This window comes from Ceratotherium simum, chromosome 33, assembly GCF_057802395.1.
Source record: "Ceratotherium simum simum isolate JZ-2026a chromosome 33, ASM5780239v1, whole genome shotgun sequence".
Classification (NCBI taxonomy): Eukaryota; Metazoa; Chordata; class Mammalia; order Perissodactyla; family Rhinocerotidae; genus Ceratotherium; species Ceratotherium simum.
Genome location: NC_141932.1, coordinates 9,786,916 through 9,809,920, shown reverse-complemented (window position 1 = coordinate 9,809,920; position 23,005 = coordinate 9,786,916). Strand labels below are relative to the sequence as shown.

At 42.6% G+C, this 23,005-nt stretch overlaps 1 protein-coding gene across 2 annotated transcripts; it reads right to left on the bottom strand.

Moving 5' to 3' along the window:
- Window positions 1-856: 856 nt before the first annotated feature.
- On the bottom strand, window positions 857-15,478 carry LOC101389830 (sialic acid-binding Ig-like lectin 5). Of its 2 annotated transcripts, XM_087421223.1 has the most exons (10): window positions 15,288-15,478; window positions 15,096-15,207; window positions 14,830-14,960; window positions 14,339-14,617; window positions 14,046-14,093; window positions 13,222-13,479; window positions 12,844-13,128; window positions 12,518-12,617; window positions 11,663-11,744; window positions 857-2,544 (listed from the first exon to the last, which is right to left on the bottom strand). In XM_087421223.1, the coding sequence occupies exons 1-10, from the start codon at window positions 15,322-15,324 to the stop codon at window positions 2,353-2,355; spliced, it is 1,524 nt and encodes a 507-aa protein (XP_087277349.1). In that variant the 5' UTR covers window positions 15,325-15,478; the 3' UTR covers window positions 857-2,352. The 2 variants fall into 2 exon arrangements, with proteins under 2 accessions (XP_087277349.1, XP_004439199.2); XM_004439142.3 differs by having other exon boundaries at window positions 14,830-15,207; window positions 15,288-15,472.
- Window positions 15,479-23,005: the final 7,527 nt, after the last annotated feature.

Sequence of the window (23,005 nt, the reverse complement as noted above, 5' to 3'; positions counted from 1 at the left end):
GATGGTATTTAACATGGTGGCTTCAGCCATTCTGGTGAGTTACTCAGTTTTCCTGAGTTTCTCTCACGTACACATATTATTAAACTTTGTTTGATTTTCTCCTGTTACTCTGTCTCACATCAATTTAAATTCTTAGACCAGCCAGATGGACCTAAAGGGTAGAGGAATAGTTCTTCCTCCCCTACACTGGCTACCCAATCATTAATGGCTCCCTGGCCACCAGTTTCAATACAAACTCAATGTGGGGGTGGTCTCCAATGAAACTTCCAACCTTCGGGAGAGCCAGAGTCTTGACTTTCACTTCCAGGACCACACAAGGCCACAGAACCAAAGCTCACATGTTCAGTATGGGCAAATGCCATAATTAGATGTTCTTAGATATTCTGCCTAATTCTCTGGGTTCAAGCTCTTCCCCAAAATCTGGCCTGGTATAGTCCCAGTTTCTTTTCAAATATTCTGTACTTTTCAAGTGAGGGATTTTTTTTCCTTTTCATTTTTTCCAAAAGATTTTGTCATTTTCAACAGGAGGCTTGATCAGAATGCTCATTACCAAAACCAGAGTCAAGACTCAACTCCTTACGGTGCTGAAAATGGGGCTTGGGGAGTGGATGTTGGGGATCAGTGTCCTAGTTCCACACTGGAATTGTCCACTTCTTTCCTCACGGCCACTTTCTAAAGTTTAGGAAATAATTTATTTGGGTTTGGATGCTTTGCTGCTGAGGGCACTCACCTGAGCCCATATTACTTGAGGTGAGGTCCACAGATGTTTCCCCGAGTGGAGCGAAGGTTGTGGCTGAACCAGCCCTTGTGATTCTTATTATGACTGCAGGACATAGTTCAGCAACAACCATCAGGAAACTTTGAAAAAACAAGTTTTATTACTCACAAGTCCTGGAGGCTACACAGCATGCCCCAGGGCCACTCAGTGAAGTCACTGGTTGAGAGAGAGAGATGGTGAAGACCTGGGGTTCTGCCTTTATTGGGGTTAAGGGTGGGGTGTGTAGGGTTTTGCAGGTTCACTGTTGGCAAATTTAAAAGTTAAGAGAAGAAATTAAAGGGAAGGAAGGGGAAAGTGGGATAACTCAAGAGGTCAGTTATCTAGGTCACCCAGGGATTTCTAAAACAGGAACTTCATGGGTGAGGCGGCCTGGCTCTTTATCTAGTTGTGTAGCTGGACATACGTTTATTCAAGATACATGTCTTTGAAATGGATATGTCAGCAATCAAAAGCTTATTACAATCAAAACAGCTTATTGTTAGGCACTTACACTACAGTGCTGCTGGTGAATTTTTGGCTGTTTTTGTTTCAGTGCTTTCTTTAAAAGAAATTAAATTTGTTCAACTTTAGAGGACAGAGACTATGAGCTCTTTGTTCAACCCACCCTCTCAACCCAAATCTGTCCATGAACTCAGGTTTGAAGGACAAGATGGTGTAAACCAGAAGAAAGCAAAGTGGCACAACCTCCAGGAGAGGGCCCTCAAATTGCAAAGATGTTGGTATGAACCTGCATGGAAGGTTTAAAGAAGACTGGCCAAGAGGAGAGGATGGATGAGTAGATAGCAGTGAGGTCATGAAGGACTTCAAATTCCAGGAGCAGATGCTTGTGTTGTATTATCTAAGGTCAGGGAGTCATGAATGGGTTTGTGCAGGAAAGAGTCAGGGACTGCTCTCTGGCTGTTGGAAAGATCCCTATGGGGTCCTTAAATGAGATAGGGAAGGGACTGGAAGTCAGGATGTGGAGGAATGTGCTGGAAGAATTGACAGGCAGAAGTGGGGTAAGGAGATGACCCCAGGGAGATAATAAGATGCCATAACATGAACCAAATGCTGGGCTGAGGGGCTGGTTGTTCCCTGGGGAGGCCTCAAAGAGTTCTGGGAAGGAGAATGATGTTGATAAATTGCTATGCTGTCCCCTGTGACTGGTCACCCCAGCCTCAGGAGAACATGCCAGTAGGACCTTTCTATTCAAGGAAGAGAGACCATTAGGCACTGAGAACATGCTGTAGGACAGGACCTCTGTTGATTGATTTCCATGTGTTAATTTCTTTAACGTTCACAACCACCTTTGAGGTAGGATGCACAATCTCTGATCTACAGAACAGGAAACTGAGGCACCAAGAGATGAAGTGAATTGCTCGATAACAATGCTTTAGGAAGTGCTGGAGCCTGCATTTGAGCCCAAGTCTCTCATCCCATCACTTGTCTTTTTTCTGCTCTACCTGGGGACGCTCATACGGTAGTTCATGTTAATAATGCCACAAGGGCTCCTCAGGTTTCAGTTAGTGCCTGACTTCTCCTTTCCCCCACAGAGGCTGTGATTCCTCCTCCAGGACCGAGCTCTGGGCGAGTTCTCATTTGCTTGCCCTGATCTCGGAGTACTCGTTGGTGCTGGTGGCATCCTGGTCCTGAGGCTCCCACGACTTCATCTCGTGAAAGCTGATGGAGGTGTAATGAAGCTCCTGTTCCTCCACTGAGGGATGGGCATCCTCAGCAGGGCACGCTTGGTCTGGGGGGCCATCTGATTGGGGCTGTTTCTTGGAACCCTGAGTAAAAGAGAGAGAAGGGAGTCAGAGAAAGCATAAAGGTGGGCATGGTCCCCAAAGGGAAGTCGGGCTGATGGTAAATTTACTCATTCTTCCTTTCATTCCATGCACATTTCCTATGAACTCAACTATTTGCTTATTTCTTTTAAAATTTTGTAATACTACAATTGGTTAGGCCATACCAAGTGCTTACTAACCGCATTTAATCCCCACAAAAATCCAGTAGGAGGGGCCGGCCTGGTGGCATAGGGGTTCACGCACTCAGCTTCAGTGGCCTGGGGTTCCTGGGTTCAGATCCCAGGTGCGGACCTACACACCACTCATCAAGCCATGCTTTAGTGGCGTCCCACATACAATCTAGAGCAAGACTGGCACAGATGTTAGCTCAGGGCCAATCTGCCTCACCAAAAAAAAAATAATAATAATAATAACCCACAGTATGAATGATACTCTTATTATCCCCATTGTACAGATAGGGAAACTGAGGTGGGGTGAGGTGAAGTAACTTGCCCAAGGCCACTCATCTGGTAAATGAAGCTCAGGAATCAAGCCCAGGCTTGCTGTGTAATTGGCAGTGTCCCCTGTGTCAGGTCCTGGGCAAGGGTGCAGGTGGACAGTGTGAGCAAGTGGACACAGGTCCTGACCTCAGGCAGCTTACAGTCTGCTAGGAGGACCAGATGACAGACAAGGATCAAGATTATAGTCAAAGCAAATTTATAACTTCAGCGTGTGTGACGAGATATTTTATGCAGAAACCAGAAAAGATATGGCACTTCTGGATCCTGGACCCAGGTTCCATAAAACAAAAATGAAAATAGAGCAGAACCCACATCCCCAGTAAAGATGGTACCCAGACACTGGTGAGCAATTCCCTTTCCTCTCCCACGTCTGCCCCGACCCCTACACCATCAGGCTATAGAAAAGTTTGTTGAAAGCAACATTAGCCTTCCAATAGTAGCTCAGAAAGGGGGGGAAAAAGGATTCCACATGAGGAAAAAAATGGTTTCATCATGTCATAAAAAAATAGACTATCTGGAGAGAGCTGCCCATATTAGGTATGTGCAAGATGAAATGATGCAGCAGCTATGTCCATTGACCCTACTGCAGCCAAAGAGGGGAAAATAAGGACACGTGTCCGTTAATAGCCTTACTGTCTATGAAAAAAGGATTAAATTAACAATCATAAAACAAGACGCAGCTTAGATTAATAAACAGGAGAGAGTGATGTGTTCATTCTTTCACTTAATACCTCTTTGCTAAGTGCTTCCTATGAGTTAGGTGCCATTCTTGCAAATGGGATGGAAGAGGGACAGAAACAGTCCAGGATATCTTCCTTCATGCAATTCCTTGTTAAAGAGGGATCAGCAATATTAGGTAACAGTTGTAAGGGTTGTCCCCATGAGCTAGACACTCTTCTAAGCACTTCTTGTAACAGCCCAGTAAGACAGGTACTGGCATCTCAATGGACTTATTTTCAGAAGAGAAAGCAAAGACACAGAGAGGTTAATTAACTTGTCCAAGGTCACACAGCTTGGAAGTCGTGAATCCAGGACTTGAACGCAGGAAGTCAAACTCCAGGGACTATGCAGTTCATCACTTTACTATTCTGCCTATGGTGTGAAAGTGCACAGAAAGGTAAAAAATAAAATAATGGGAAAAGCAAAGTTCTCTCTACCTCAGTGCCTGTCAGGACGGTGAATTCACACATTCTACTGGCTCTATTTCCCAAGATCCAACAACAGAGGAACTACACACAGAACTATGGGATGACAAAATTTTATAAACCAATCAGTCAATCGATTGATTTATCAATCACACCAGAATCCATAAGGGAAAGTAAAGGCTAATTTGAAAGAATGGAGTTGGGGACGCGGGGTGCTGCAGCCCAGGGCTGGGGAGATCGGCTTGTTGATGAGAGGATAGGCTGCCTCAACTTTGCCTGAATTCTGATCCTTTCTCTCCTCTACCCTTGCCCTGGGATAATCATTGTCTGCCCCCGTGCTGCAGAATTCAGAGCATGGACAGGACAGTGATACACAGGTATCTGTGGATAAGCATCAAAGGCCCACTGGGGGACAGAGGAGAGCAGAGGAGGAGCTTCATTGGCCTTTGGGATTCTTGTGTCCATTTTCTCCTTTCCAAACTCCCGAGTCTGGTGGATCAAAATCCAGGGAGAGTCCCCGCCTGATGCTACTTCTCCCTGAGGGTCTGAAGGCAAAGGGGCAACTTGAGTTGCTTTCTTGGGGAGGTGGGAAGTGGGAATGATTGGCTGTGGTTGGTGCCTGAGGGCTTGTCCCCTTCTGTCCTTTGAGGTGACATAGACCAGCATCTGCCCTTCGCCCTCATCCAGTCAATGCTGCCAGACAACATAGCAAAGATCCCCCAGGAATATGGGCTCACAGGTCAGAAGACTGGACACCTGCAGAGCGTAAATGTCCCAGAAGAAGAACAAGCTGATGGAACCTCCAAAGCACAAGTATTAGAACACTTTGGTCAAGAGTTTACACTAAATGTATTAAATGCACTAAGAGAGGTAAGCCATGATATTAGCAGCACGAAAGCAGGAATAAGACATTATGTACATCAGAAACTATGTATGTAAAACAAGAAATTGTGTAATTATTAAAAAGGAACTATGTATATAATTATGTAAAAAGTGGAATATTATGTCTGAAAAATAAAATAGGATGAACCCGATGGATGGGATGAAGAATAGAACAAATAGAATCGGAGGCAAGTTCGTGAGCAGGAAGGGTAGTTTGAAGTCTCCCCTAGAAGGAAGTAGGGAAGGATGCAGAATTGACCATACAAAAGAAAAGTTAAAGTAGATAGAGGATAAGAAATAGAAAATCTCAGGGCGGCCCAGTGGTGTAGCAGTTAAGTGCATGCGCTCCGCTGCGGCGGCCTGGAGGTCTGATCCCAGGCGCACACCGATGCACCGCTTGTCAGGCCATGCTGTGGCGGAGTCCCATACACAGTGGAGGAAGAGGGGCACGGATGTTAGCCCAGGGCCAGTCATCGTCAGCAAAAAGAAGAGGATTGGCATGGATGTTAGCTCAGGGCCAATCTTCCTCACGAAAAGAAAAGAAAATCTCAACATTCAGATTATAATAGATCCCAAATGCAATAGAAATGAAACAGAAAGAAGAGGAAATATTTGAAAAAAAAAAGTGGAGAGAAAATTCCAAGAATTAAAGAAAGATGAATCACGTCAGCTGAAAGGACCCCACAAGTGCAGGAAAAAAAGACAAGGGAAAACCCACACCCTAATACACTATAGTGAATCTTACAAAAATCAAAAGAGAAAGTATAAAAGTTTCCAGGGAGAATGAATGGATTACCTAGAAATGTGCAAGATTCAGACTGACATAAGGTTTCTTAACAGCAATGCTGGGTACAAGAAATAGTGGAGTAAAGTGTTTAAAGCAGAGAAAGAAAATCTCTTTGATCCTAGAATTTATATCCTGCCAAATGAAATTCAAATGTAGGCGGATAAAAAAAATCTTCGGATACACAAGTCCTCAGAAGTCTTAACACAGGAAAACTGAAACTGAAAATACAGTGGGAGGAAGAATTCAAGCAAAAAGAATTCAAATAAAAATAACAAAAGCAGGAAATGCTGCAATAAATATGAGATATAAAGGTAACAAAATACCTCAGTAAAATGTGTAGCTGTGTATTAAAAAAAAAAAAAAAGGAGACCAAAGAATAGGAAAATTTTAGGTATGTTCATTCTCCAGAATGAAAACTGGAGATCTAGGAAAAGAACTAAAATTGTGGAAGGTGGAGGGAGGAGAGACCAATAGATATAAAAGCATGCTCAAGTTCTTTTTCTTAGGTGTAACGCAGAGATATTAAATTTTTAAGTAAGAAAGGAGAAAATAAAATATTGAAAAAAATTGATCCAAGTGAAAGAAAAAGGTAAAATAGTAGAAAGAAGCCCACATATACCAATAATCACAATAAACACAAATAGAGTAGACTCAACAAAGGTGTCAAACTGGATTTTGAAAAACTTGGTTATATAATGTTTACAAAAATCACTGCTAAAGCATAAATAAAATGGGGGATGGAGAGGATGGAAAATATCAGGCATCTTACTAACCAATGACAAATTGGTGTATCTATATTAAGATCCAACCAAATAGACTTTGAAACAAAATGTATCAATAGGAATAGAGAGGATTACTATGTGTGATAAAATATTCAATTCATTGACAAGATATAAGACTCCTAAAATATATGGTTTTAATGTAAAAGTACATCAACTATAAGAAACATATTTGATAGAACACAGGGAAAAATTGACAAATATGCTATCCTAGTGCAGGATTTCAACACACCTCTCTCAATTATTGACAGGTTAGGAAGACCAATTAGTAAACACTTGGATTTGAACAATATAATTAACACACTGGCCTATTGATCTTATATAGAATTTAAGAAATAGAAAATATACCTTCTTCTTAAGCACACAGGAAATATTTACAAAAATTCATCATACACCAGCCCACAGATTAAGTCGCAAAAAATTTAAAAATAGGTATTGTTAAAGTGGTGTTTTGATATAAATTTATCCATGAATACTTTTATAATGAAGGAAGATGTATTAATAAGCTAAGTATTCAGCATAAAAAGTTAGTGAAAGAGCATCAGAAAAGCAAGTAGAAGGAAGCTGCTAAGAAAATGAGAGTAAAAATAAATAAGGTAGAAAACTAAGATACAGTGAGAAAATCAACGATACCCAAAGTTGGGGGTTTTTTTTGAAATTAACAATAAAATAGGTAAAAAGTTTACAAGATTTGTCTAGAAAAAGAAGAGAGAAGTCACAAATAACTGATGTCAGGGATGTAAAAAGGGAAGTAGTCCTAATTAAAACCAAAAGTACAGAATTAAGACAGTACTACCCATAACCTCTTGTCAAAAAATGATAAAACTTTGGTGAAATGAACAAATTCCTAGAAAAAAAAAATCACTGAAGACATATAAAATGACTGAATTAGAAAAATTGCACATAGAGACAACAGCAGGTCTAGGTGGTTTTACTAGTGACACTTATTTATCATTCAAAGAACAAGTCATTCCAATTTTATATACTCTCTTCCAGATAATAGAAAAAGTAGGAATATTCTCCAAACAAGCAAATGATGGGATAAGAAAGGAAAACGACAGGCTTATTTTGCCCATGCATATAGCTGCAAACGTGCTAAACCAAAGAATAACAAACTGAATCTACTAGGGTGTAAAAAAAAAATTATATATATATATAATTTATTTATATATAATAATTTATATATCTACTATATCTACCTAGACGGTATATACATATGTATATACACCATGAATAATTTGGTTCTTTCTCAGGAATGCTATAGTTTCACATTAGAAAATCTTTAACTGTCATTCACCAGATTAGGGGAAAATCATATCAGTAGATGCATTTGAAAATTTCAACAGAAATGTATGATAAAAACTTATTTTAAAAGTTATTTAATGATCAAAAGGAACTTCCTTATCTTGATGATGGTTACCTATAAAAAAACCTACAACCAAAAACCAACTTAAATGGCAAGATATTGGGTGTATTTTCTTTGAACAGGAGTAATAAAGGATGCTCATGATCACTACCTCTATTTGACTTCGGAGGCTTAGCCAGGATATTAAGACAAGAAAAAGGAAGTACTTAGGATCAAACGGAAGAAATAAGCTGTATTTTGCAGATGATATGATCAACTAATTTGAAATCCCAAAAGACTCTAAGTGACACCCAAGACCAACTTGTAATATTTTTTAAATTGAAAAAAAAGTCTATGAAAAATACTTCAATGTCTATACACAAACTATTAGAACTAACGGGAAAGGTTCACAAGTTGGAAGAATATAAGATCAATTAAATATATCACTGTGTTTCACTCTTTGCTGCATCTACTGAGAGAATGAAGAGAATTCTCAGCATCCAGACAGCTGACACCCCAGAAGAGGTGGGTGTCGCTACACAGAGATGAGCATTCATAGTGAAGACCCTAGAGGAACTCAGCAGAGGAATGCAACCCCTTCAATGTAGGAAAGTAAAAGGAGAAGCTGTGTGTGGACAAATGGTGAAGAAATGAAAAAAGTGGCTACTGTTCAATCTGTAGTCACATCCTGCCCACAATCTACGTTACATGGACTTCCGTTGCCAGATGGGATAGTCCGAGTGTGCTCACTTCCTCATCACTTATTCAGGAGAGTGAGTCTTTTGTTGAAATCTGAAATCTCTTAGAAGAAGATCTGAAGAAAATTCATGAAGCCAGGTGTTTCTTGTTTAGAACCTGAAGCCCAAAAGGACTAGCTGATTCTTGAAGGAAATGACATTACATTTGCATCCAATTCATCTGCTTTGATTCAGCGAGCCATGACAGTTAAAAACAAGAATATCACAGATTTTTCAGATGGTACCTGTATCTCTGAAAAAGAACCGTTCAGCAGGCGTATGAATAAGATCGAAGAATCCTCCAGCCACCAAAGCAAAAGATTCTAAATGACACCCAAGACCAATTTGTGACTTTTTGAATTGCAAAAAACAACCTCACATATTTTAGAAAGATATTTTCATTCTATGTGCCAGCAATGAGCAATCAGAAAACGCACTTTTAAAATAATAGCATTTATAACAGTAACAAAAACTAGTATTTAGAAACAAAAATAGCAAAAGAGGTGTTAAGACCTGTGTGAAGGAATTCTACATCTTTTTTGAAAACATTAAAAAAGACTTAAACCAATAGAGAGATACCTGCTTCTGAGGATAAGAAAACTTGAATTCATAAACAAGTAAAGTCTTCCCTAATTGATCTATAGATTCAATGTAATTCCAGTCAATACACCAACAGGAGCATTTTCTGGAACTTGACAAACTAATTCTAACATTTAAATAGACGAACAAAAGGCCAAGAATAGCCAAGACATTATTGAAGAAGATTAAGGAAGGGATCTTGTTCTATCAGATATCAGGACTTACTTTTGAGTCTATAGATTCTGTTGACTCTATAGACAGTTCTGATGCAGGGACAGTAAAATTGACCATTGGACCAAGAGGCCCACACTTGTGTAAAATTTTAATGTATGACAGAAGTGGCATGGCAGATCAATGGAGGAAGGAGGGAGGGAGAGAATATTCTACAAATGAAGGAGGAAAATACATAGATCAACACTGCACATCACACAAAAAAAATCACTTCCAGGTAGATTGATTCTTTAAATGTCAAAAAGAAAACATAAAACTTTTAGTAGGAGCTATATTTGAATATCCTTCTAATTTTAGGATGGGAAAGATTTTCTCAAATGACACCCAAAATGCACTCAATTGAAAAGAGAAGCTTGGTGAATACGGTTATGTTACAATTAAGAACTTAAGCTACTCACTGGGAGAAGATATTTACAATGCCTATAACCAAAAAAGATTGTATAAACATGTAGGAAGCTCTCTAACAAATTCAATAAGAAAAGGTTAACCACTCAAAAGGAAAATGGGCTATAAATGTGACCACGTATTTTATAGAGGAGATGTTCATATGCGAGTGAGGACGCAGAGAGATTTTCATCCTCATTGGCAACCAAGGAAATGAAAATGAACACCATACTGAGATAGTGAGGTGAGAAAAAAATTGAGAAAACCAAGTGCTGGAGAGAATGTATTCAACAGAACCTCATAGGCATAGATGAGATTATAAATGGATGCAATTGCTTTGGAAAACCATTTGTCATGATCTTGTAAGTATGAACATTCACATACCCAAGGACCTAGTAATTAAATTCTTAAATAATGTTAAAGAAAAACTCTTATATGTGAATACAATGAGATGAATAAGAATGTTCGTAATAGTAACATCTGGAAACAACTCACATGTCCACCAATATGAGCTTAGAAATAGATGTAATCGTGAAATGACATATTATACAACGGGAACTGCAACTTTGTGCAACAGCATGGATGAATCTTTGCAACATAATGTTGAATCTACAAAGCTAGTCCAAGAAGAGTCCATGGAGCGTGACCCCCTTTGTAGGTTCAGAAGCAATTTAAATAGTGTATATTTCAGGTACACATATATGTGATAACACTAGCAACAAAAGGCTCAGAGCAGTGGTCACTGAGGATGGGTCAGGGATCAACATGGGCAGATGGAAGTTATCAGTGTTTGAGGTCTTAGGTTGGATGGTGGGTTCACAGTTACTTATCCCCTTATGAATAAAAAGAAGTAAGTAAAAGTGAACCATGCTTGTTCCAGTGATAACAGCTTCGTCATGAACAAAGCCTGTGCAATAATTCCATTCCAACATGGCCCAATTTTCTATAAGGGGCGAGGGGACACACAGGACAGAGACTGAGTGAGAGAAAATTCTAGCCCCTGCCCCCAAGGACTTCACAAGTACAATCAGAGGGTGAAGACAGGTAAATATAGTGATGTATGAAATGTGTGATGCATCCCTCTGCACAGGGATGGGCATGGGGTTGTGGGGACACAGAGGAAGGAGGGATGGACATTGACAGGGAGGGAAATGACAAAGGTTTCCCAGAGTATGAGATGTTGATATTGGAATTAGAAGAATGAGACGAGGTGGTCTGCTGGAAATGTGGAAGGAAGGGCACTTCAGGTGGGAGGAATTGTCCATGCAAAGGCTCCAAGTCATAAGGAAGTCACTGTATGGAGACAGTGAGTGTGGCTGGACCATGGGGCAGAACCAGAGGCTGGAGTGGCCACTGGGAGAGACCTCAAGAAGGACCTCAAATATCGGACCAAGGAACATGACTTGATTCTCCAAGCAATGGGAGCAAACAACATTGAAACTCCAGAATGGCTGGAAAGTCATAGATTTTGGAAGATGGTTCTGGCAGCCTGTATCTGGCAAAGAGGTGAGGTGAGCTCAGTGGTGAGCAGGGTTGGAGCAGGAGGGGAGCAGAGGGCCATTGACTCTGGGAGATGAAAGGGAAGAACAGAAGAGAAGTAACCTCCCAGGTGTTTGCCCAGGTGAGCAGGGAGCAGCAGGTTTAGGCAAATGCTGAGAAGCTCAGTATAGACTCACTGAATGAACATTCACAGGGCCCCTCACTGCATGAGAAGACGCCCACATCACTCACCCAGGCGACTGTACCCATGACAGGGTCTTCATCATCCACGCCCTCTCGTTTCCTGGCTGCTTGCTTCCTGCGGGCTTTCATTCTAAGAGAAGAAACCATCACACTGCGTCCAGACCCTGGAACCAGACTTGGAGACCTTCCTGACATGAAAGTGAGTACTCCATCCTCCTGGAGGACCAGGGGTTTGGCCAAGACTGACTTTCCACCACTAAAGACCCCTCTTACACACAAAAACTTGTACATGAGTGATCATAGCAGTGTTATTCATGATAGCCAAAAACTAGAAACAACCCAAATATCCATCAATGAATGAATGGATAAATAAAATGTGCTCCATCCACACAATGGGGCATTATTTGGAAATGAAAAAGAATGAAGAACTGACACATGGCACAACATGAATGAACCTTGAAAACATCACGCTAAGTGAAAGAAGTCAATCACAAAGGACCACGTAGCATATGATTCCATTTATATGAAATGCCTGGAGTAGGCAAATCTAGAGAGACAGGAAGCAGATTGGTGGTTGCTTGGGCTGCCGGGAGGAGGAGGGCGGAATGACAACCAAGGAATGTGGAGTTCTTCCTTTTTTTTTGGTTTCTTTTTCATTTTGGGCTAATGAAGAAGTTCTAAAATTGACTGTGGTGATGGATGCACAACTCTGTGAAAATACTATAAGCTATTGAATTGTACACTTTAAATGTATGGGAATTATATCTCAATAAAGCTGTTACCCACGCCCTAAAAAAGATGCCTCTAGATCTACTCTACTCAGCTCTGCATTTCCGGGATTCAGTCACCTCTCTCCACCCTCCCTACCACACGCATCCCTGTACCTCCAAGGACAAAGCTTACATGCAAAAGAGGATGAGGCACAAAGAGAGTGACAGCAGGGCCATGGCACCAGCGCCTCCAAGAGCTGCAGGAAGCACTCCTGTCGGGGATACTGATTTCCCTGCAGAGAAGATGCGCATGAGATGATGCACTCCCAGGACTCAGTCTCTTGTCTTCCCATCTCCTTGCAGAACTTCCTCCAGGGCCCCCTGTTCAGGCAAGAGATGGAGCACCCTGTCCTAGCAATCACCTTCTGTCCAGGCCCCAGCCTCTGTCCCTCCAAGCTTCATCTTCTCTAGGATCATAATTCCTTTCCCCTTAATCCTCTGCCCCAACAGACCCCTGACCTGGCAGCAGCAGGATGGCGATGTTCTGGGCCCCATGGTCATTCTTGGCCTCACAGCTGAATCTGAGGCCAGAGCTGAACCCCCTGCTGAGACTCAGGGAGCTGTTGGCCCAGGGCCCCGCAGAGCTGGAAGTGACTGTGAGGGAGGCATTGCTGTGGTTCCCCTCCACCACTTCTTCCCCCAGCCACCAGTGCAGGGAGGCAGCTGGCTGAGCTCGGGATGAGCAGTTGCAGTGCAGACCCTCATCCTCCCAGGAGCAGGAGGGTCCCAGCAGCTGTGGAGGGTCTGTGGGGAGAGAGGAGAAGGGTCAGTGGTGCCTCTTCCCTCCACAGGACCCAGGTGTCCTGCCTCCCAGGTTCTCCCCTCACCTCCACTCACAGTGCACACAGAGGTTCAAAGAGATGAGCTGGTGCCCCAGTGTGTTCTGAGCTTGGCACATGAATTTGCCTTCATGCTCCATTTGTATTCGAGACAACTCAAGGACCCCAGGCTTTGAGACCTGAGAGGGGCTCAGGTTCCCATTCACCTTGACCCATTTCAGTGTGGCTGGAGGGTTGCTATTGGCGACACAGACCAGGGGCAAAGATTCGCCTGCCAGGACCTGGAGACATGAGCCATTCCCTGAGTTTTTCAGCTCTGGAGAGAGAGAGTGTGTGTACGCGAGAGCCAGTGAGCTGTGGGAGGATGACAGTCTCCATCGCTCTCTCCTTCCAGCATCTGGTTAGCATCTCCCTCTCCTCCCCTGGCCCATTGTCTTGAGTCTGGGTTCAAAGGCTGGGCCTTTACAACCTAGGAGGTTGGCCCAAAGTGTCTGGAACTCACATCTTCAGGGGAGGCTCAATGTCCCACTGGGACATGCCTGGACTGTTCGAGAACAAAGAGTCTCATGGCTTCAGGAAATAGATTCCGTGAATGCAGCAGGAAATAGGACTAAGGATGCTGGGGTGGAGGGGTAGGAGGAGAACCATAGAGCAGTGCCATGGTGGGGAGAAATGGGCTTTGAACAGAGTGTGTTTGTGTGTGTGTATGTGTGTGAGTATGCACGGGTGCACACGGGCACAAGGTGGATGAGGGAGGGAGGGTGGTCATTTTTATCCTTGCTCTTCCCATATCTGATCCCATTCAAGCTCTGATCCCTGCTCTGTGCTCAGAGGTGGCCCCAGGGGCAGGTCCCAGCCGGGAGAGGAGAGGCGTTTTCCTACCTGTGACATTTCTGGAGAAGATGCGGATGGTGAGGTTCTGTGGAGCATCTGGGAGAGAAAGATATGTCCCTGCTTCAGAGGCAAGGAGTGGGAAGGAAGTTGAGCTGGCCCTCAGGGAGGGTGGTGGAAACCGGGAAGGTGGGGATTGCTGGCCATCCTGCCCACTCCCCAACTGGACTCCCAGGGCCCAGATCTATGCACCAGTGTTCACGGGTCAGCTCGCCCTTGCTCTCTTCCTTCTCTACACACACACCCCTCTGCGTTCAGGGACCAGCCATCCCTCCAGCACTCACAGGAGACATTGAGCTGGATGGTTCTCTCCGTGGTCACCTGAGCTCCTTGGAGTTTCACCCGACAGGTGAGGTTGGTGCCGTGGTCCTGGGGCCTCAGGGTGAGGGTGAGCCACGGGGACTGGAGGGTCCCAGGGTCCAGCGAGTCAAAAGCATCCCCCACCCAGGAGAACGTGAGAGGTCTTCCCCCCTCACAGGACCCTGGCAGGCTGCAGGTCAGATTTGTGGGGCGGCCGGATTCCAAAAGCTCCGGAAAGTGGATGTCGGGTTTCTCTGTCATGTCTGAGGAGGAGACAGGGAGATGTCTGGGCCCCAGAGGAGTGGGGACCCTGAGAGGGCCCAGAGCCTCAGGGCCTGAGCTGACCTTAGGTCCTGTATCCCTTCTGACCATCCCAGCCCAAAGGTCTGGAGCAGAGAACGTTCCAGTGTCCTGTTCCTGTTCTAAGACAAGGGCCTCCAAGTCCCAGGGTTCTCTCCTGGGGCTGCTGCCATACCTGTCACCTGCAAATTCAGCTTCTTTTCTCTGTAATTGTAGTTCACATAATGTCCTCTCTGCAGTTGCAAGGAGTAGACGCCTGTGTCACTTCTCCTGGCGTCTCTGATGCTCAGGGAGCAGTAGTCGGTCCTGGGGTCCCCGAGGAAGCGGAACCGGCCCTGAGTCTCTGTATTCCCCTGTTGCCTTGGGTTGTTTGTGGCCACAAGGCTACGGCGGCGCAGGTTGTCCCCATCACGGAACAAGTACATGTAGAGTTCACCATACCTCGCATCCCGGGGGTAGAAGAAGGAGCAGGGCACGAGGACGCACAGACCCTCCTGCACGATCACCAATTCCTGCCCTCGGAGCTGGTACCCTGGATACTGCTGCACGGACCCTGGGGGGACACAGAGGCTCAGCTGCAGCTCCAGCCCCTTCCCCCACCAGTAGCCGTCCTTCCCCCCTCGGCCCACTCACCCCTCCACAGCAGGGGCAGCAGCAGCAGGGGCACCATGTCTGCCTCGGCCAGGGCAAAGCCCGGGTCCAGCTCCCTCTGTCAGGCAAGGAAATGCCCCGAATGTGAGGTGGAGCCGAGGAAGCCCCAACAGGAAGCCAGTGCATGAGGGAGAGCTGCAGCCTCCACGGAAGGGGAACTTAGACACCACAGGGCGTGGAGGAAGGTAGGGGCTGAGAAACCATCCTGTCCCACCCTCTCCCTTCACCCAACGCTGCAGGTGAATATCCTGGGGTCCCTAGAGATTGAGAGTCTCGTCCACACAGGAATCTGGAAATGATCACCTTCCAAATGCTGTTTAAGTCAAGAATGAAGCCACCGAGGGGCCAGAGCAGTTAGAAAAGAGGAAGGAGGGCTGGTTGGGTGATTCGATGGGAACCCCCCCTCCAGCTGAAAACCACGGAACGTTCTGGAAAAGGATAACATTTCCAAATCCAGTGGAAGGAGGAACTCAAGGAGGAAAGCTGAGGGTTAAAGCCCTTTACTCTGAAGGCACAAAGCTGGCACATTTGGGTGCTGGTCTTAACGATCTGAGGGTGTTGGGGACAGCGATGGAGCAAAGGCCGGCACAAAACAGGATGTCCCCATTCAGCGGGGCTCCCAAAAGGCTAGACCTCAGCACACAAGCTCAATCTTCAGGGCCCCTCATAGGCACCGTGCCTTTTTCAAAGCCCCGGCGAGGGCCCAGGCAGTGTGTGGAAACAACCTGTAATCCTCCTGCTCTTTTACGAAAGAAATTGATCAGAGTTTCCCCAAATTTGACAAGGATCTTAAACAGTTTAGACCTTCCTAGTGACAAGTTGTGGGATTGAAAGAAAGTTTCTTAAACTATAAAAGATAAAAAGAAATTGCAATCAGTCGAGCCAAAGGAAATACTGAATTCTCTTTCTATGCTTTCTATTATATATGTAGAATATACTTATAATTTAATATATTTATTAATATAATATTAACATCTGTTAATATACTATATAACACGATTATTCTCGTCTAAAGTGGTGATCAAAGAGTATGAGTGAAAAACTGTGAGGAAAATGTGTTATGCAGGTGTGCCAGACAAATATTCTATACTATCAATAAAAATAGTCTCTAATTTTTCTAAGTTGTTTGATATTTGGGTTTTGAGCATTTTATTTACTTATTATTTATTTATTTATTTATTTTTGGTGAGGAAGATTGTCCCTGAGCTAACACCTGTGCCAATATTCCTCAATTCTGTACGTAAAACACTGCCACAGCATGGCTTGATGAGCGGTGTGTAGGTCTCCGCCTGGGATCCAAACCCATGAACCGCTGGCTGCTGAAGTGGAGCATGTGAACCTAACCACTGCGCCACTGGGCCGCCCCTTGGAGCTTTTTAGCTTTTATGATTTGATGTGATGTGTTTTCTCATTTCAAAAATATTCATATGTGTGGCATGTTTCTTATTTTTTTTTTTTTCTAAGCAGTGATCTCAACATCTGTATAAATGTCAGGCTCCACAGCACCCGGGACTGCCCCTGCTGCGGGGACAGGGGAAACCAGAGAACACTAGCTGCATCCCCCACTCCTCACGTGCTGCAGGGAAGATGGCGGGGCAAAGCAGGAAGTGAAGAAGGCCAGGATCCATGTGGTCGTGCAGCACAAATTCACAGCAGCTGGTGGTCTAGCAGATCTCAAGCTGGGATTATCAAAAAAACAAGAAGTAACAAGTGCTGGCAAGGATGTGAAAAAAGGGAACTCTTGTGCACTGTTGGTGGGATGTAAACTGGTGCAGTCACTATGGAAGACAGTGTGGAGGTTCCTCAAAAAATTAAAAATAGAACTACCATATGATCCAGCATTCCACTTCTGCGTATTTGTTCAAAGAAAACGAAAACACTAACTTGATGAGATATCTGCACCCCCATGTTCATTGCAGCATTATTTACAATAGCCAAGACATGGAAACAATCCAAGTTTCCATTGATGGATGAATGGATAAAGAAAATGTGATATATACACACACACACAATGAAATATTATTCAGCCGTAAAAAAGAAAGAAATCCTGTCATTTCCAACAACATGAATGGAACTTGAGGGCATTATGCTAAATAAATCAGACAGAGAAAGACAAATGCCGTATGATCTCACTTATATGTGGAATCCTAAAAAAAAAAAGAAAGAAAAAGGAAACTTATAGATACGGAGAAAAGATCAGTGGTTGCCAGAAGCAGGGAGTGGGGGTGGGCAAACTCACTGAAGGGGGTCAAAATGTACAATCTTCCAGTTATAAAATAAATAAGTCATGGGGATGTAATGTACAGCATGGTCATTAGGGTTAACGATATCAGTTAATAATACTATTAACTATAATAATATACTTAATAATACTGTACTAAATATTTAAAGTTGCTAGGAGAGTAGAACTTAAAAGTTCTCATGACAAGAAAAAAAAATTGTAGCTATATGTGGTAATGGATGTGAGCTAGACATGTTGTGGTGATCATTTCACAATATATAGATATATATTGAATCATTATGTTGGACACTGAAGTTTGGTTCAGCCATCTCCTTCCTTTCTTTGTGGTTTCCTGCAAGCTAAAGACAACACGTTAGGCTTGTCCTGAGCAGGGCTGTGGTTAATGTCTTATGGGGCCAGAGGTCAGGGTAACAAAATGAACATAATTTCATGTCAATTATATGTCAATAGAAGAAAAATATATACAAAAGAAAATATATAAAAAAGAAAAATTTATTAAAAATATATAAAAAACAATCTCAAGCTGAGTACTTAGATTAGAGTGGTCCAAGATGTTTAGGTAATGCTCCCTTTGTGCTCCATTGGCCTTTCAACATCTGCATAACAAATTCTTTGCATTAAATTCTCTCTGTTGAAACACATAGTGTGGCCTCTCTTTTCATGATTGGCTCTTGACTGACTAAATCTCAAGGGAAAATAAAATGAGCATGGGGTGATTTCAAATGCCTTCAGGATAAAACTCACAGCCAACTAGAAATAAAGGAAAATTTCCCTAACAAGATAAAGAGTGTCTGCAGAAAACATCCCAGCTAATGGAGTAGCATCAGGTCTTATCCGAGGAAGGCAGTAAACATAAGCAAAAGATATAAGAATTGAAAAACAGAAAAAAAGAAGTCTTTCTTCATCAATGATTGCATATATAGAAAAATCCAAAAGTATATACACATGGATTTGGGGGCTTAATAGGAGAGTTAGCAAGGTTGCTAGAGACAAAATTAAATTAAAAAGTCCAAAAAAATTTACAAAAGTCAATTGCATTTCCAAATCACAGTAAAAAACAAAAAATGGTATTTTATAAAAGGTGCCATTGAAGATAGCATAAGAAATTATGATATGCCCAGAATATGCCTAACTATTTAGAGATCTGGATAGCAAAGATATAATGTGCACCTCCTCAGTGGAGGAAATTATAAATCTGTATTGAAGGACATTAAAGATGTAAATAAATTTAAAAATTCAGCATGTTAATGAGTTTGAAAACAATATTGTGTAAATTTCAATTCTACCAAAATTTATGTGTAGCATCAAAGCAATATGTCACCCATCTCCCAGGTGATTTTTGTAGAACTTGGTAACTCCGTTGTAAAGTTGATACTGAAGTAGAAATTTCCACGTATAGCCAAGGCAATGATAAAGAAGAATATGCGAGGAGTGGCTCTGCAGGATATCAAGATACATTACAACATTAGAGAAAATAAGATGGTGTTGCATTGAGAAAGACCAATAGACCAATAGAACAGGATAGAGAACCTACACGTAGACCTTAACCACAGGAAACATCACCTATGATAGAGGAAATGACAAAAAAGTGACAAAAAGACTTTTCAGTGACATATGTGGGCAACTAGGGATCTAAATTCAATCACATGAAATTGCACCCCTATCTCATACCGGGCACAAAACTCAAGTGGAGGTGGATTGAAGACCTATTGCTGTTTGAGAGACACAACAACAGAGCTGTTAAAAGACAATGTTGGGCCGGCCCCGTGGCTTAGAGGTTCTGGAGGCCCAGGTTCGGATCCCGGGTGGGCACCGAGGCACTGCTTCTCCGGCCATGCCGAGGCCGCGTCCCACATACAGCAACTAGAAGGATGTGCAGCTGTGACATACAACTATCTACTGGGGCTTTGGGGGGAAAAATAAATAAATAAAATTATTTTAAAAAAAAGACAATGTAGCAGTATATCTCGGTGATCTTATGGGAGGGAAGGATTCCTGAACAAGACATAAATAGCACTATCTGTAAAGAGAAACATTGAAAACTTGAACTATATTAAAATTAAGAGGTCTTCATAAAAGACACCGTATCAAATATCATTAGCCATCAAATGAGAAAAGATATTTACAACACATATAAGCATTGAGGTACCAGTATCCAGAATAGAAGAAGAATTTCTACCAAAACAGAAGAAAAAGGAAATACAGAAAAATGGGCTGACATGAGCAGATGCCTCATAAGGAGAGCATCCAACTAGCCAGTAAACCAATGAAAAGCAACTCCACCTCATTAGCAATCAGGAAAATACACATTAAAACAATAATAAGATATTACAGGTGCTCCAAGTTGGCAAATATTAAAGCATCTGAAAATGCCAAGTGTTAGTGTTAGTGACACCGTGAGTAACGGTGTTGAAATATCAGTTGGTACAAGCACTTCAGAGGAAAATAGCATTATCTGAGGATGACGACACATCAACTGAGGGTGGGCTTCCACTACGATCCAGCAATTCCACTCCTGGATTTATGTTCAAGAGCAGTGCTGTCAATATAGTAGCCAAGCGCCACATGCTGCAGTCGACCATGGAAAGGTGGTTACAGTGATGTGTGCTGCAAGGGGCTAAACGATGTGCTATAAAAGGGTAAAACACACATGATTTCAACGACTTAGTACAAGAAAATGAATGCAAACTATTGCATTAATAGTTTTATAATGATTACATTTCAAAGTGATAGAATCTGGATAGAATGGGTTAAATAAATTAGATAATTAAAACTAACTTCATTTTTTTTTAATTTTTTAATGTGGCATTTAGAAAACTCTAAATAACACATACGGCTCACATTTGGTGCTCGCATTATATTTCTATCAGACGGTGACAGTCTAAAGAAACTCTTTCCCACATGCACCTGATAGATAGTCAAGAACCCTCATAGGAGCATTGTATATAATAACCCCATTGGAGACACTGTAGAAGTCTGTAAATGGTCAAAAGTGTTCACTGTGTTGTAGGTGTACAATAGTCAACTAAACACTGCCACACGAAACAATACCTTTTGAAAGTTTGAGGTAAAGAAGCAAAATCATATGTCAGTGCGATTCCATTAATATGAAGTTTAAAAAGGACAAACCCAAGGGGTACTGTTTGCTGATATATTCATAATGCTAAAATTGTAAAGTAAAAAAGAAATATTAAGGTCATTGAGGAGGATTGTGGGGAAGGGACACAAAGGTGGCTTCTGGGGCTTCTTGCCATCTTCTATTTCTGAACCTGGGTAGGGATTCCATGAGGTCCACTTTATAATTATTCCTCAAACAGAACAAATACAGTTCAGTCATTCTTTTGGATGTTTGTTATATCTCAGAATTAATATGAAAAATAAACTCATGATCAAAAAATTGGAAAGGCACCACTAATGGGATAAGACCACTACTGCTGACTTAAAGTGAACTGTAAGTATTGAAATGAAAAATGAATAGAATTCAGAAATGCTTAATTCTTGAAATTTTGAATTCTTAGATTCAAAAATATTCTACTAGCTTTATTCATAATGGCCCCAAACTGGAATTAACACAAATGTCCATCTACGTAAAATGAGATCAATAAATAGTGGTACATTCACACAATGAAATAATACACAGCAATAAATAGTGAACTAAAGACATGATTAAGAATATGGCTAGATTTTACAGACAATATGTTGAGGAAAAGAAGACAGGTACAAAAGAGTTCGATGCTGCAGGATTCCATATATTGAAATTCTTAGCAACCAAAAGACTAATTGGTGATGACAAATATCAGAATAATGGTTTCTCTAAATGTAGAGGATGTGGACTGAGAAGTAGTACAGCCCATATTGCATGGAAAAACCATCTAGAATATGGAATATATTTAAAGTATATAACTTGAAATGGTGGTAGTTTCACAGCAATATATGTCTACATATCTATATCTATATAAGTACCTGTATGTCTATCTATCTGTCTATCACCTATCTATCATCTATCTATCTATCTATCTATCTATCTATCATCATCTATCCTACTACATTAAATACATACACTTTATAATGCACTACTTCAATAAAAAGGAAAAAATAATGCATTTGTATAGTTGGTTTAGCTCAAGTTGGGATTCAGAATATCTGGGTAAGAGAGGCCAACTGGTATGTACTGTGAAAAGAATGAATAGTAATAGAGTTTTTCTCTGACAAGCGTGGAGAGGATTATGGATAGTCCTCCACCAAACGCCCAGCCCTGAATCCTGACGTCTAAGACTTGTGTAGAGAATGGAGAACTGTGAGAGAAAAAGGGACAGGTTTAAGGACGGCCCTTGGGAGACTCCAGGGATCAAATATGCCTTGGTTTGGGTTCCCATGGAGACAGAGTGATACATGGATTTTCAGTATACAGAAGAGAGATGTGATGTTCTGAGCCCTGATTGAGGGTGCAAGTATACGGAGAACAGGGAAGGGGTCTGGGGAGGGGAGCAGGATGGGGCAGGAAGATGAAGCTAAGAAGGCTTGGAGTGGGATGAGAGTGAGGCTGGGAACAGCTACAAGGACATCCTTCCAGGGCTATTGAATCCAAAGGGCAGAGGGGAGTTTAGTCTGGCCTCCCAGGTTTGTCTCCAAGTGAAATTTCAGTGACTCAGTTCTAAGATTCAAGGTAGGAAGAAACAAGATTCTAGAAGTTGATTATATTGGGCTTGGCAGGGCTTGTTCACCTGGTGTCCATCAAGTTAAGACAACGGGTGAGGAGGAAGATGGGCCCATCAGGACTTCCCCTGAGCACCATGAGTACCAGGAGCACCCTGCATCCCAGAGGTACAGGAACAGGAGGCAGGGCCATATCAGATGAGGATGAAGTGGAGGTAATATTCCTATCTCTAGACTGCAGCCCCATCCCTTGTCTCCATGCCCTCACAGAACTGACGCAATCTTTCCCCAGCCCCTGACCCACACTCTGCACCAAGAATGTCAGGGACATGTGCAGGGAGCCTGCGGGTGCTGAGATCCAGACTTTCCTGGACTAGGAGAGTCTACAGGAATCCTCTGACCATCCACAATGCCCCTGCCCCTGATCCATACACTGGCCACTACCCCTCAGAGGTCTTGCCTCCATAGGGCCTGGACATCCTACCCTAGGACCTGGAAATACATAAGTCTTACTTCCTCAGGACCTGGATATTGTGGTTCTCTCCATGGTTACTCCAGCTCCAGAAAGGGAACCTGAAGAGAAGAAGAGAAGGTGACCACTAAGACAAGGAGTGAAGATGACCACCAAGTAGTCATGGATCTGAGATCCCTGAGAGGAGAATGCAGCAGCTGTCTGAGAGACGGTAATGGGTGGTTCCTCTCCATTTGCTTCCAGAGTCCCTTCCAAACCATGACTATCAGAAGATCCCATCTTCACTCCATCTATGATTCTATCCCACTCTCTACCTCTCACACTCGCTTG

What these genes read in the sequence shown, in the direction of transcription:
- LOC101389830 (XM_004439142.3), bottom strand. Translation starts at nt 15,324, where the DNA reads ATGGTGCCCCTGCTGCTGCTGCCCCTGCTGTGGAGGG. An exon ending in TGCCTCATCCTCTTTTGCAT is followed by an intron (nt 11,745 to 12,517) that starts GTAAGCTTTGTC and finishes TTCTTCTCTTAG; the next exon opens with AATGAAAGCCCGCAGGAAGC. An exon ending in TCATGGGTACAGTCGCCTGG is followed by an intron (nt 2,545 to 11,662) that starts GTGAGTGATGTG and finishes TCTTTTACTCAG; the next exon opens with GGTTCCAAGAAACAGCCCCA.